The sequence below is a fragment of the Cavenderia fasciculata genome (genome assembly GCF_000203815.1).
Source record: "Cavenderia fasciculata unplaced genomic scaffold Scf_EUAJFUG02HR96I-5, whole genome shotgun sequence".
In the NCBI taxonomy this organism is placed as follows: Eukaryota; Evosea; class Eumycetozoa; order Acytosteliales; family Cavenderiaceae; genus Cavenderia; species Cavenderia fasciculata.
In genome coordinates this window covers 768,621-783,064 of record NW_004457624.1, presented here as the reverse complement: position 1 = coordinate 783,064, position 14,444 = coordinate 768,621, and the positions used below count along the sequence as shown (strand labels likewise).

The following is a 14,444-nucleotide window of genomic DNA, read 5'->3' as shown; positions in this document are numbered from 1 at the left end:
ATTTCAATTTGCTAAATTAATTTAATTCCCTTATTATTATTATTATTATTATTATTATTATTATTATTATTATTATTATTATTATTATTATTATTATTATTATTATTATTACTTTACTATTATTAATACTATAAATTTACATGATCATTGTTGAGTTGTTACACCATGGAGGCAATGAAGTTGCAATAATTGAACCGCATGAACAAATATCATTTGATGAACATCTAGAAATGAAATGAAAAAATAATTAATGAATAAACTTGAATAATATATTAATTGTATTTTGTTTTAATGATACATACAATCCCATTCTAGGAGTTCTAGCACAAGTCCAAATCATACCACACAGACCCATTGTAACTGAACCAAAAGCAAGCCAAACAATAAAATATTTGTTGCTCTTTATCCACTTCCAAGTGTTTAATAGTGGCAGACGATAGAACCTACATTCAAAGTAGGTACAAATAAACTCAGATATAAGATCTAGTGCAATGGACAAGAGTGCTTGAAGAGCAATTTCACCGGCGAGAATCTTATCACCTCCATCGAAAAAGTGGAACAACATGGCATGTTTTTGGAACAAGAATACAAAGAGAGGTGCAGAGATGAGACCACTAAACTCAAGACCGACTTGAATGTTTAGAATAGCAGATCGAAGTTGCAAATTTTGTTGGGAATACACGCTTTGTTTGGCTACTTCCTGACCATAAAGAATTCTTGCAACCCATTCATCACGCTTCAATGACAGACACCTAACCACAATATCTTCAATGGCAGCTATAATCATAGCAACTTCAGTAAGATATGATTCATCTCCTGTAAATGTATAAACAAATATTCTACCCAATGTTTGATGATGGAAGAATGTATGTCTATAAAAGAAATTAAAAAAAGAGAAATTAATATAAAATTAAATTATTATATAATTGGATTGATTCTTTTTTTTGTTTTGTTTAACATACAAAACAATATTACTATTTAACATAATATCATCGGCACTGATATCTCTAGTCAAGAATTGACGAGCCAACATTACAATTGAAACCCAATAAATAGGATGAACAAATAAACGCCAAGCAAGACGAATGAAATTATTGTCAATTGAAAAGTATACTGGCAATAAAAAGAACATGTATAATACTGTTAAAAGAGTTACAAAAATATCTGGTACAGCTATAAAGATAATTTAAAAAAAGAAATAGAAATTAATATTACTATTAATATTTAAATTAAAAAGTATTTGAATATTATTGTTTGTTTACATACTATAATTAAAAGTAATCCAACCAGCAGTTCTAATATCAATTTCTTCAAATTTAACCTTCTTTCCATACTTTTCACCTTGAATATTACAATTGATTAGGAAACAAAAGACTACTTCGAAAAGGACAAAGATGAGTACCACTCCAATAGCATCAAGGTAATAGTACCAGTACTGTACTCCAAAGTGATATAGCAAGCCATAGAAAAGAGTATAGGCAGATATAAGGACAACCGAATAGTACAATACCTGAGATTTAACTAATCTATTCCAACCATAAGATACGCAAAAACCAGCTGCTACATATACTGGTCCAAAAAATATCTTTTTAAATAAACAGAATGTTAGAATAAAAGTATAAAAAAAATATTAATATTAATTAATTAAATTTGTTTTTTTTTTACTTACGGATGAAACTTGAAAGAAAATTGTATATACAAGATGATTAAAATAAGTAGCAGAATCATAACCACCGGTCCATGTTGGAAGTGAAAGAATCCAAACGAAAAAGCAAACAATGGCAGCAATAAGTAGACCAAATATATATCTTTCTCCTATGAGACGAACAGTTTCCCAACCTTTCCATCCCAACTCATCATCGGAATAGAATTTTTGACCTTCCTTGACAACAATGGAACCATGTCTATCTTTCTTTTTCATTTGTTTCATTGAGATTCCACCTTCAATGTCACTACCAACAGAAGAGGTTAGCTCGGATCTTGGATTTCTTTGGACATGTTCATTGGCTGGCTTTTCATCATCACTACTTTCAATGGAACTGGACGACCAATTGGAACCTCTTAGATTTGAAACTCTTGGACCTTTCTTTTGTTGCTGTGGAATTAATTCAGCTGAACTACCCAATGACGATGTACTAGTATTTAATGATCCAGTTGAAATTAAATGTGATGGAATAAAAAATCCTCCACTTAATCCAAGACTATTATTACTTGTATTATTGTTATTATTATTATTATTCAAATTATTGAAATTATTATTATTATTAATATTATTATTATTATTATTATTATTATCATTATTATTGTTATTGTTATTATTATTGTTATTAGAATCTATATTATTATTGGTATCAGTATTAATTGAACCATCATTATTATTATTTGTAGAAATATTATTATTACTATTTAATTCATTTCCATTTTCATTATTATTAGAATTATTTTCATCATTATTGTTTTGAATTGAATCTATAAAATCGATCATTTGTTGTTCTGTAATATTATTATTGACAATGGTATTGTTATTATTTAAATGATTAGTAAAATGATGATTATTTACATTGTTGTTGTTGGGGTCGTTGATTTCTTCATCTTCTTCTGCCTGTTGTAACTCTCTTTGAATATCTTCAAAGGTTAATTCTCTTTTCATTTCTGTAACAGTTAAAAATTAGATGACGATAATCTAAATTTAGTATCAAATTAATTAAATCCTTGGTTAAGATGGATAGAACGATTTAGAATAGGATAGATAAATATAGGGGCCAAAACAATAGGTATGAAAGTTGATTTGGTGATTTGCAAAAAAAATAAATGAATAAATATCCTCTTGAGATTGAGATTATGACAGATAGGGATAGGGATAGGGATAGGATAGGATAGGATAGGATAGGAAAAAAGGATAGATGATGACAAAATGTTATTTAAAAATAAAAAATACAGGGCAACAAATAAATATTATTTATATTATTTTTTTTAAGTTTGATTGATGAGATGAGATGAGAGAGATATAGGATGAATAATAATAACAACCAATCAACAGATGGAGATGGAGATGGTAGACTAAACTATTGTTGTTGCAACACGACCGTTAATAATAATCTAAAACAACAATTTTTTTGAAAGAAAAAAAGAAAGAAAATCAACTGATTCATTCTCTTTTCGATTTGTGAGCGTGATCGACTTGAACCACCACCATTCGGGTGGAAATGAATGCAAAGTTGAAATTCGATGATGGTCCAGTTGTCGATGGCCTCTACCTGCCTACTTGTTCATTCTATTTGAGAGGGGTCGACCCAAAACCAGAGACGAATTTGGCAAAAGCCTGCAAAGAGAATGATCTGATTCATTCATCAACAACGTCACTGCCATCCATCTAGTGATGAGTTCACCACTGTTTTTGGGCTGATAGCACTGTAGTTGGAATCTTTGCTGATCTAAAAATCCACCAAAATTTGAATCGAAAAATGGCAAGCCCCGCTGAGATAAATTAATTAAGCGCTGCAAAAATGCTAATTAATACCCCTGAGATGTTGATGGCGACGTCTGAAAAGCGGGGCGCAATCGAGATTGTAATCATATCATGTCGTTTGTTTGTTTGTATCTTCACAAAACCCCTTTTCCTTGTAACATGACACCTCTGTCACCAGAATAGGGCTGTTTCAGAACCCCTCTAATCCTTCTTCATTGGTGAGGGTGGGTGGGGAGAGACCTATGACATGAGCAACAATCAACAACTGATAGCCCCAGAATACAGGTAAAAGAACAAGAGAAGGTAGGATGGAAGGGAAAAATCTTTCAAATCATATCCTCTATGATTTTAGAAATGAGAGAACGGGAGAGTGAAGGTTGGAGAGATCGATCACAAAAAAAAAAGTCTAAAGCATGCAGAACTAATTAAACATAACCCCCTATTTCTATTGTAAACTATGAACTTCTCGTTCCTATATATTTTGAACAACAACCTTTTTTAAAACCGTCTGTCTAACGTCTAACGTCTAACATCTAAGCAACAGTACAATTAAGATGAATTACTTTGAGAGTAGGTAGGTAGGTGTCTTTTTGTTTATCGATAGACTTGAGCATCTCATAATCGAACCTTGGCATGGCTATGTTTAGGTTTGACGCTAGCTATCTGTCTCGATATCTTTCGTTCTACGACCTCTAAAGATTGGGGTGATAGCTTGGAAAAAACTCTTTCGTCTCAAACATAGGACATAGCCAAAACAAGAGAAAAGTCAAAATCTTTGAAGAAGCCCCTTTTTTTTCGATGGTTCAAAAAAAAGCTATGATGAATGAGGGATGGGATGAATGGTTGTTGCCAGGGACACAGAATTAGGGTTGGAAAAAGAAAGTACAAATAAATAATGAACATGAAATAGATAGCAGTGTGATAAGATAATGGTATGGTATTATTACATACCTTAGTTTTTTAGTATTGTTGTTGATTGACGATAGATATCTACCAAATAATCTTTCCTTCCTGTATGATGGTGATGAGACGGGAGATGATCAAGACGACGGTGATTCATCATCATCAACCAATGAATATCTCATAGCATTTCATGTAACAATCCAAGTCAAGTAGTCAAAGTACAAGTAAAATACATCTACATTCAATGATGATCATTTAACCCTCCCACCCTATATTTATCATCATCTCATCATTATCATTTCTCGAGAGGTGATAAAAATAACACCCTCCAAACAAAACAACACAACATGTAAATATAAATATCTCCAACATACGAAAACTCTAACCCTCCAATTAAACACACAACAACAGGTAATGTCATCGTCAATTGTCATTGTCAACATGAAGAATGTGTGTGTTTAATTAATCAATCACACATGTACATATAGTTATTTTTGACTTGTCTTTCATGGATTGTAAATTGTTTTTGGCTTGTTGGTTGTCTCTTTCCCATCTATCATCTATCATCACCTCCCCTATCTACATATAGTATGGTATATTTTAATATATTAATCATCAAAAGTGTCGAGTTGAGTGAATAAATGATTGGTATATTCATCAAAAGTGATGATGTTCTAATAGCATAGTGGCAGTTGGAAGTAGTATATATGCATATTTATTAATACCGTAGTTCGAAATAATAATAATGAAGTGAGTGAAATCACCATGTAATCAATGTGAGCTTCTTTTAAAAAGGTTGATGGATTGATTGGTCAATGGTTTCTTCTTCATTCTGGATGGACCGACTTTTTAGTTCCCTTTTGGAAGCGCGCTGGATGGGAAAAAACGGAGTTTTTATTACTAAATTATTTTCGACAACTTGGGGACAGTTGGTCGATTTGTTTGGTTTTTGAAGGTGTCCCTCTTAAGAAATCGAAATTTCCCTTGTCTGCGATTAATTAAAAAGTTGTTCAACATTTTCTCTCTCTTTGTTTTTTTTACTTTACGCTTGTACATATAATTAAAATATAATATTTAATTCTTATCAATATATCCTATCTTTTCTCTCTCACTCCTTTTTTTTTTTCAAAAGGTAAATCATTTATAGATTAATTAATAGATACAAAAATACAACAGCTATTCTTTTGTAGGTATGACGTGTCACAGTCATATGTATACAACAACACCAAGTTGATCATCGTTATAGAGTAGAAATAATACAACAAAATAATAATAATAATAGAGGACGAGAGGGGGGATGACTAATAAATCTAGATTGATAGTAGATCGATGGACAGATAGATATCTGATAAGAGATATGAAAGGAAAAAGAGACAAAGAAAGAAGGGAAGAAGAAGAGTTTTCTCAAAAGGAAGAGGTTTAATTTGAAATGTGTACACATTTCACATTTCATGATAGTGTTTAAAGAAAGGAGGATCAGACGATGAAGAAACTCTTTGTTGCCTTGAACTCTTCTTCTTCTTCTTCTTCTTTTTTTCTTACATCCAACAACAACAACAACAACAACAGTGGAACACTCTTTTTGCTCTAGCTCTAAAGGTTGTTTCTTTGATTGTTAAAGAGAACAACAATCGAAGAACAGGGTAGGGGGTGAACTTTAGAAGATCACCTTAGGAACCATCAACCCTAACCCCACCATATTGATTTTCACCTACTCTACCAACCCCCTCTCGCACAATTAATTTAACACCATGGTGGTGGGTTGTTGTTCATTAAACTTTCGATAGTTTCATCGCTCACATGAATTGGTGGAAGAGGTGCGATTTCAACAACAACAACAACAACAAACACAGTCACACAACATCAATAACACAAACACTCTCACTCACTGAATTATTAAGAGTAGAAGCATCAATAACTTTTCAACACACCCTCTCTCTCTCTTTGCTTGGGATGGGATTGACATTGGTTGATTTTAGCGACAATTGAATAATTAATTTCGATTTATTAATTTCTTTAATTATTCCTCCCTCACTCATTCAAATTTGTCCATCCTTTCATATCACCATCACTCATCACACCACACCACTTCCAACCGATATCCACCAAGCCAGAGACCTACCATCATAATCATACAAGTATATATATATTTATTTGTGTACACAACAACAACAAAAACAACACATAAAAATTAAAGTATGTTGTTTGTAACAATAACATAACAATTGGTGGATACAACTCTTTTTGATTCTTAAGAGTTATTATTTTTCATTATATAATATTATAATATTTTTTATCATTCTCCCTCCTTCATTTTACCCTTTTCATCTGACTCTCATTTTCTTTGACAATCCATATCCATCCTTTCGCTTGTGTTGACCAATTGATTGTCATCTTTTTTTTTTTTTACGGCAACTACTTTGCAAAGTTCACCTAATTCCAATCTAATAATAATATAATATTGACACATTAAAAAGAAGAGATATTTGTAATTACCATTTATTAATTTTATTCTTTTTCATTAAATAGAAAGACGGTTTACGCGATTTAAATCTATCTCCCTCCAATTTACACGACTAGTAGTACTCGCGTATTCTAAGTACTTGCATATTACCACTTTTTTATATATATATACATATATTTAAATCAGTATCCACCTCTTATTCTTTGCGACTGGATAGTCAGACAAGTCATTCAGTTTTAGTCGACCATCCAGTTTGTTTTTTTTTTTTTTTTTTCTTTGATTCGTTAGATTCAATTAAATTGGATTGAGATACAAAAAAAAGATCTATATATTTTATATATTTATATATATTTATATTATATAATATTATATAATTTTTTATAAAATGACATCATTCTGGCAAGCATTAAAAACTATGTTTATAGCCATTGGAATGAATCACCAACAACAAGCACAAAATTCCCATTCACATAAATCATCAAAGTCTGGGACGACGAGTCCATCGTCTGAACGTCGATCCAAATCACTCAAGAGAAGTGGAAGTGGGTCGCGAAAGAATAGTAGCAGTAGCAACAGCAGTAGCGGCAGCAGTGACTGTGCGGCAGTCGCAAAGGGTGATGCTACACACCATCATCATCACCACCACCACCACCACAACCCTCTCAATAATAGTAAGGACCATTCGAATGGTGCTACTCTAGATTGCAGCGTCGAGCACCACAACCAAGACTCTACCACCACAACGACATATCACAGTGGAGACTATATGGATGAAAATACAATTGAATGGCCACAATGGGCGGTACTACTTTCACAACGACACGACCTACAACCAATCTCGAGAAACCAAATGGACAACGACGAGAAACGAAAGGAAAATGGATTCAAGGGCAAAAATTATGTTTATCAAGACAGAAAGTTTTTCTCCAAATATTACTGGAAGGGCTTTAGTACTATTAATAGAGATCAACAACAAATGATGATGGAACATGATCAACATGAAAAAATACAAAATCGACAACAACAACAAAGATTATTATCGCCAAATTTAAATAACAAACAACAAGGAAATAGTAATATGGTTCAACAAAATACATCTTCACCCATTTCATTGACCGAGTCTGGGAACCATATCGTTTTGGATTACTTGCCAGATAGAATGTTGGTCGGTGTGGTGTATTGGAGTAACAATTGTGAAGGTCCACCAGGTTGTGTACATGGTGGTGCCTTGGCGACCTTGTTTGACGATTCAATGGCTTGTTGTATAAGATACTATTATAATAATAATTATGAAGAAGATCAACAACAATCATCTTCATCTTCATCTCCTTCTTCTTCATTCCCATCACCATCTTCATCTCCATCATCATCGTCATCATCAAATGTCAGTAGTACTACCAATTGCTCTGCTACCACCACCACTACTACGATCAATGAACCAAAACCAAAGAAATATGCAGTCACTGCAAACCTATCTGTAAATTATAAAAAGTTTGTTCCATTGAATTCAGTTAGTCTGATCGAGACACGTATCGAAAGAAGAGACGGAAAGAAAATATACGTGCACTCTTGCATCAAGGATCAGTCTGGATCGATTCGTGCTGAATCGACAGCCATTTGGATCATTGTCAATCTCATTTCAGAACCATCTTCTTCCACCAACTCATCTTTTCCCTCTTCACCTGCGCTTGCCTCGACATCTCCTATTTCATCTCCTTCAACTCCCAATATATTAAATTCTCCCCGAGATACTTTAAAAAAAAAAACAAAAATAATACACCTGTAGATTTGATTACAAACTCGACCAACAACAAAAAGTAGAGTAGCGACACACACAATATTTATTTATTACCATTTTTTTTTTCAAAAGTAATAAACAATGAAAAAGGAAAAAAAAGATAAATCTTTTTAGAATAATATTTTTTTATTAAATTAAAAAGATTTAAATATATAATACAACTCTTTATCTTCTTCCATGATTAATTCATCTTCTGATTCTAATTTTCCTTGTTTTTCTGAATACTTGAATAGAAATGATTTAAATTGATTTAATTGTCTTTGGAAATTAATTATATCTTGTTCTTGTTTTTTATCTCCAAGGTGATAGGGAATTGATTCTGTACTATTATTATTATTATTATTATTATCATTATCGTTAATATTATAAGGATATCTATTCCAAATAATATAATCAATCAATGTATTTAATTTTAATTGATCCTAAAAATAAATGAAATAAATTTAATATCGATTGGTAATGTTCAAATTGTTATTATGATTTTGGTTTCATACCTGATTAATAATATTTTGATATTTTGTAAGATAACTCATTGATTGATTGAAAAATCTTATAAATTGATTTGAAATGAACCAAATATCAAAGAGTATTTGTGAAATGGGTGGATTTGTAGCGTTAGAGTATTGTGATAGTATATAGCTTTGACATTCATGAATCCTTTGGAAATAACTGACAAATGACTTGTCAAATTCTTCATAATCAATTAATTGATTTGACATTTGTTGATAAATAAATATTAATTGTTTTAAATGTTTTGGATAATACTAAAAGAAAATAGAAAAAAAGGATAAATAAATAAATATATATATTTATAATTTTTTTTTTTTAAATCTATTCTATAGACATACCTGATAAAGACTAATATCATTTTTAGTAATAATTAATTGATATTTTTTAACAATTAATTGATTTAATTGTCCTGTGAAATCAGATACTAAATAACAAGGTGATGAGATCCAAAGTTGTTTTAAAAAATCCATTGTGAAATGATGAATATGAGGATTTAATAAACAACATTGAGCAATTGTCGATAACCCTACATCATTTGTAACTTTAATATTATCCAAAGAGTTTTTCTTTTCAAATGAATATGGATCATCTTGAAATTGATCAAAATATTTTACTAAAATTTCTAATATCTTAAAAAATGAATGAATGAATGGTGCAAAAAGTAAATGTTAACAAAAATTGTTATCTTTAATGTATTTACATGTAAATCAACTCTACATATACATACATATTTACAATAAATTTGTGGATATTTTGTCCAAATTGAAATGATATTACTTTGAAGCGATGATGATAATGAAGTGGATGATGATGATAAAGAGGAGGATTGATCTTGTTGTTTTAAATTTGATAATGTATCTTTTATAAATTTAGTATTTAATCCAATAATAGTACCAGATTGTTCATTGTATCTTTCCAAATTGGAATCTAAAATGGATTGACACAGTTCTGGTTCAATTGATGATTTTGATAATACATTGATGGCAGATGATAGATAATTGACATTAATGTCACAGTATATATAGTGACTATTTCTTAGTCTGGTCAGAGTATTGATCAATTCGGTATTGTACAATTCAATTTGTTTGTCATGTAAATCTTGGCTGCCTATTCTCATCTTTTCCATCAATTGATGTAAATAAGATATTTCATTTGATTCTCTTACAATCTTTTCACGACACCATGCTTGTTCTAATTGTTTAATTGACCATCCATTAATCCTAAAAGAAAAAGAAAAAGAGAATTAATACCATACATAATAATAATAATAATAATAATGGGTTGAAATCTTTGTTACCTTTGTTTTAATTTTAAAAGTGATGGTTTATCATCATTATGATTGTGATTCGGATTGATATTTGATTTGTTTAAAAAGATTATAATCATCTTGTATATTGTATCGGCACTAGATGATATGTATTCATGTCTTGATGAAGTTGAAAAGATGGGAATGTTGATCAAATTTGTTATCAATACAAATACATTCATATATTCCTCTAGTATCTCTTCAATACCATTCTTTTCTTTTATGATCTAAATATATATATATATTCAAATTACAGTTAATAGTTGTAAACAATAACATCTATATCTATATCTATATATATCTCATCATAACATACATTATAGAGGTTTGTCAAAAAGATTGATAGTCTCTGTAATTCATTGTCGACAAGTGGAGTAGATATCAATTCATACAATGAGTTTCGATTCATCGTCTTCCATTCTGCCGTCACATCTCTCCATCTATTCAACTCTGATGTCATTATTTAACCTGATCTTCATTTATCTCTTTTTGAAATAATAATAATTTAAATTAAAAGTTGAACAATAAAAAGAATGATTTCATGTGCAACTCGAGTTTGAGTATGAAATCATACTCATTTTCATATTCCAAGAAGAGTATATAGATATATAGATATCGAGATATGCTGAATAGAATAACAGCTAGTACATTCAAGAATGCAAAGAATGTGATGATCATAAAGGGAGGTATGCGGTCGTACAGTACTGGTACAAAGGAAGACGACTCCTCTTTGATCATATCAATGGAACAATTAAAGAAACATCATGACTTTGTAAACAAACCAACTCGTATATTTAGTGGAATGCAACCTACCAATGGAGGATTGCATATTGGTAACTACTCGGGTGCAATGCTTAATTGGATAGAATTACAAAACTCGATTGCTAGAAACGAAGCAAAGATTGCAAAGGATGGTGGTGGTGCAGGAGAGGATAGCAGCAGCAGTCTACTGTTCTCGATTGTTGATTTGCATTCGCTGACAAACAAGGCGGTGCAGCCAGCATCGCTACGTAAGAACACGGTGGATGTGGCAATAGAGTATGTGGCATGTGGTATCGACCCCGACAAGGTGGTGCTGTTTAATCAGTCGCAGGTACCGGCACACTGCGAGTTGTCGTGGATACTCAGCTGCCACACAGCACTTGGTCGTCTCGAGAACATGATCCAGTTCAAGGAGAAGAGCAAGAAGAACACAGATTCGGCGGTACAGTCGACCTACGGACTGCTGGCATACCCCATCTTGATGGCTGCCGACATTCTGTTGTACCGTGCAACACACGTGCCGGTCGGCGAAGACCAGACACAACATGTGGAACTGACACGCAAGATTGCACATGCATTCAACGCGCATTACAAGACCGACTACTTTCCACTACCACAAATTGTGAGTACCAGCGAAAGCAAGCGTATCATGAGTCTGCAGAATGCAGCTTCCAAGATGTCCAAGTCTGACGTATCAGAGAACTCGCGTATCAATCTCACCGACAGCAACGAAACCATCGCTAAAAAGATCAGTAAAGCTGCTACCGACTCTACCATCGGCATCACCTACGACACTGTCACCCGACCCAATATAGCCAACCTGCTAGCCATCGCATCGGCCATGATGCCATCCACTCAACCCTTGTCGCCAGCCGACATTGCCTCCCAATTTACCAATGCCAAGCACAGCGAGTTCAAATCATTCCTCACACAAACCATCACCAATCATCTTGCACCTATTCGCGAAAAGATCGAATACCATCAAGCCAATCCCAAATACATCAAAGAGATACTTCAAAAGGGGTCACATCGTGCTCGTTCAATTGCCAATCGTAACTTGACTGATATTAAAAATATTATTGGTCTTTATGAATAACATATCACAGAGATAATAATAATAAACCCAAAAGAATTGTACATGTACCCTTTCTTGAAGCTCAGTTCATAGTTTTTTTTAATTTTTTTTCGTGTTCACGATTCCTTTTTTTTTTTTTTTTATGAAGTGAGGTCCCTTTCATCAGAGTGAGATTACTACTTCTACTTTATCTCTTCATTGTATTATATTTTAATATATATATAAATAGTTTAGTATAATAGAATGTCTGCACCATCTAGAGGAGACTTTGAGGAAAAGGAAAAGGAAAAGGATGTTAGAACATCAAACATCGTTGCCGCAAGAGGTAGGTGGTCAAAAGAGAGATACAGAAGATCAAACAAATACTAACATCATTTACATCATTACTTATTATTAGCTGTTGCCGATGCTATTAGAACATCCTTGGGTCCAAAGGGTATGGATAAGATGGTATGGTTATATTATGGTTTTAAAAGATTATGATTGACAATGAATCAAATCAGACGACACACGACTTGTGATGATGATCATTGTCAAAATTTAAAAGATCACAAAGATTAACTCTCAACCTTTATACATTACTTGTTATTACTTACTACTTTATAGATCAGTTCACCAAATGGAGAAGTTATTATTAGCAATGATGGTGCTACCATCTTACAACACTTGGAAGTTAGACATCCAGCTGCAAGAATGGTAATTAAATTTATAGATATAGATATAGATGATGATACAGAATATAGAACAACAACAACTTATACAATATAACTCTTTATAGTTGGCAGAATTAGCAAAAGCACAAGATATTGAAGCTGGTGATGGAACAACATCGGTGGTAGTTATTGCTGGAGCATTGTTGGGAGCAGTTAGTACATTGATGTCCAAGGGTATTCATCCATCGTTGATTAGCGAGTCGTTTACATTGGCATTGAGCAAATCATTAGAGGTATTGACCAACATGGCAACACCAATTAGTTTGACTGATCGTTCGAGTTTGGTCAAGAGTGCCATCACCTCGCTCAACTCCAAGGTTGTGTCACAATACACCAACTTGGCTACAATCTCTGTCGACGCTGTTTTGAACGTGTTAAAGGATCCACTCACCGCCGACAATGTCAATCTCAAGGACATCAAGATCATCAAGAAGCTCGGTGGCACCATAGATGATACCGAACTTGTCAAGGGTCTCGTCTTTGACCAACAATCGTCGCATGCCGCCGGCGGCCCAACCCGTGTGAACAACGCCAAGATTGGTTTGATCCAATTCTGTTTGTCTGCACCAAAGACCTACATGGACAACAACATTGTCGTCAGCGACTACACCAAGATGGACAAGGTGCTCAAGGAAGAGCCAAAGATGATCTTGGAGATGTGTCGTAAGATCCAAAAGAGCGGATGTAACGTATTGCTCGTTCAAAAGTCGATCCTCCGTGACGCACTCAACGAATACTCGCTCCATTACCTCGCCAAGCTCAAGATCCTCGTCGTCAAGGATGTCGAGCGTGAAGATATCGAGTTTATCTGCAACACCATTGGATGTACTCCAGTTGCCAACATTGACTCGTTCACTGCCGACAAGCTCGGTCGCGCTGACCTCGTCGAAGAGGTTGGTACCGCCGACGGCAAGGTCGTCAAGGTCACTGGCGTACCCAACCCAGGCAAGACCGTCACCATCCTCGCCCGTGGCTCCAACAAGCTCGTACTCGACGAAGCCGAGCGTTCCATCCACGACGCTCTCTGCGTCATCCGTTCACTCGTCAAGAAGAAATACTTGATTGCCGGTGGCGGTGCCCCAGAGATTGAGGTGTCGCAACAAGTCACAGAGTTCTCCAAGACACTCCCCGGTATCAAGGGTTACTGTGTCCGTGCCTACGCCGAGGCCCTCGAGATCATCCCATACACTTTGGCCGAGAATGCCGGTCTCCACCCCATTTCCATCGTTACTGAGCTCCGTAACAAGCACGCCCAAGGTGAAAAGACCGCCGGTATCAACGTCCGTAAGGGTGCCATCACCAATATCATTGACGAAAACGTCGTTCAACCCCTCCTTGTTTCAACTAGCGCTTTAACCCTTTCAACCGAAACTGTTGTCATGTTACTTAAAATTGATGATATGGTAACTTCCAGATAAAAATAGAAAAAAGAAAGGGAATTAAA

The 14,444-nt window shown here is 33.8% G+C and overlaps 5 protein-coding genes across 5 annotated transcripts; 3 read left to right on the top strand and 2 right to left on the bottom strand.

Annotated features, from left to right (window-relative positions):
- Nucleotides 1–11: 11 nt before the first annotated feature.
- On the bottom strand, nt 12–2,650 carry DFA_11309 (putative transmembrane protein; the record flags this gene model as incomplete). The annotated part of the gene is made up of 6 exons (XM_004350202.1): nt 12–111; nt 141–224; nt 303–872; nt 963–1,173; nt 1,267–1,585; nt 1,700–2,650. The coding sequence occupies 6 exons, from the start codon at nt 2,648–2,650 to the stop codon at nt 12–14; spliced, it is 2,235 nt and encodes a 744-aa protein (XP_004350252.1).
- A 4,571-nt stretch (nt 2,651–7,221) lies between these two features.
- On the top strand, nt 7,222–8,719 carry DFA_11308 (uncharacterized protein; the record flags this gene model as incomplete). The annotated part of the gene is made up of 2 exons (XM_004350201.1): nt 7,222–8,618; nt 8,707–8,719. 2 exons carry the CDS (start codon nt 7,222–7,224, stop codon nt 8,717–8,719), a joined length of 1,410 nt encoding a protein of 469 aa, XP_004350251.1.
- A 49-nt stretch (nt 8,720–8,768) lies between these two features.
- DFA_11307 (uncharacterized protein) lies at nt 8,769–10,910 on the bottom strand (the record flags this gene model as incomplete). Its single annotated transcript, XM_004350200.1, has 6 exons — nt 8,769–9,056; nt 9,129–9,398; nt 9,483–9,773; nt 9,872–10,364; nt 10,442–10,677; nt 10,767–10,910. 6 exons carry the CDS (start codon nt 10,908–10,910, stop codon nt 8,769–8,771), a joined length of 1,722 nt encoding a protein of 573 aa, XP_004350250.1.
- A 162-nt stretch (nt 10,911–11,072) lies between these two features.
- mtrpS (tryptophanyl-tRNA synthetase) lies at nt 11,073–12,308 on the top strand (the record flags this gene model as incomplete). Its single annotated transcript, XM_004350199.1, has 1 exon — nt 11,073–12,308. One exon carries the CDS (start codon nt 11,073–11,075, stop codon nt 12,306–12,308), a length of 1,236 nt encoding a protein of 411 aa, XP_004350249.1.
- Nucleotides 12,309–12,530: 222 nt separating this feature from the next.
- cct4 (chaperonin containing TCP1 delta subunit) lies at nt 12,531–14,418 on the top strand (the record flags this gene model as incomplete). The annotated part of the gene is made up of 4 exons (XM_004350198.1): nt 12,531–12,612; nt 12,685–12,737; nt 12,894–12,983; nt 13,066–14,418. 4 exons carry the CDS (start codon nt 12,531–12,533, stop codon nt 14,416–14,418), a joined length of 1,578 nt encoding a protein of 525 aa, XP_004350248.1.
- Nucleotides 14,419–14,444: the final 26 nt, after the last annotated feature.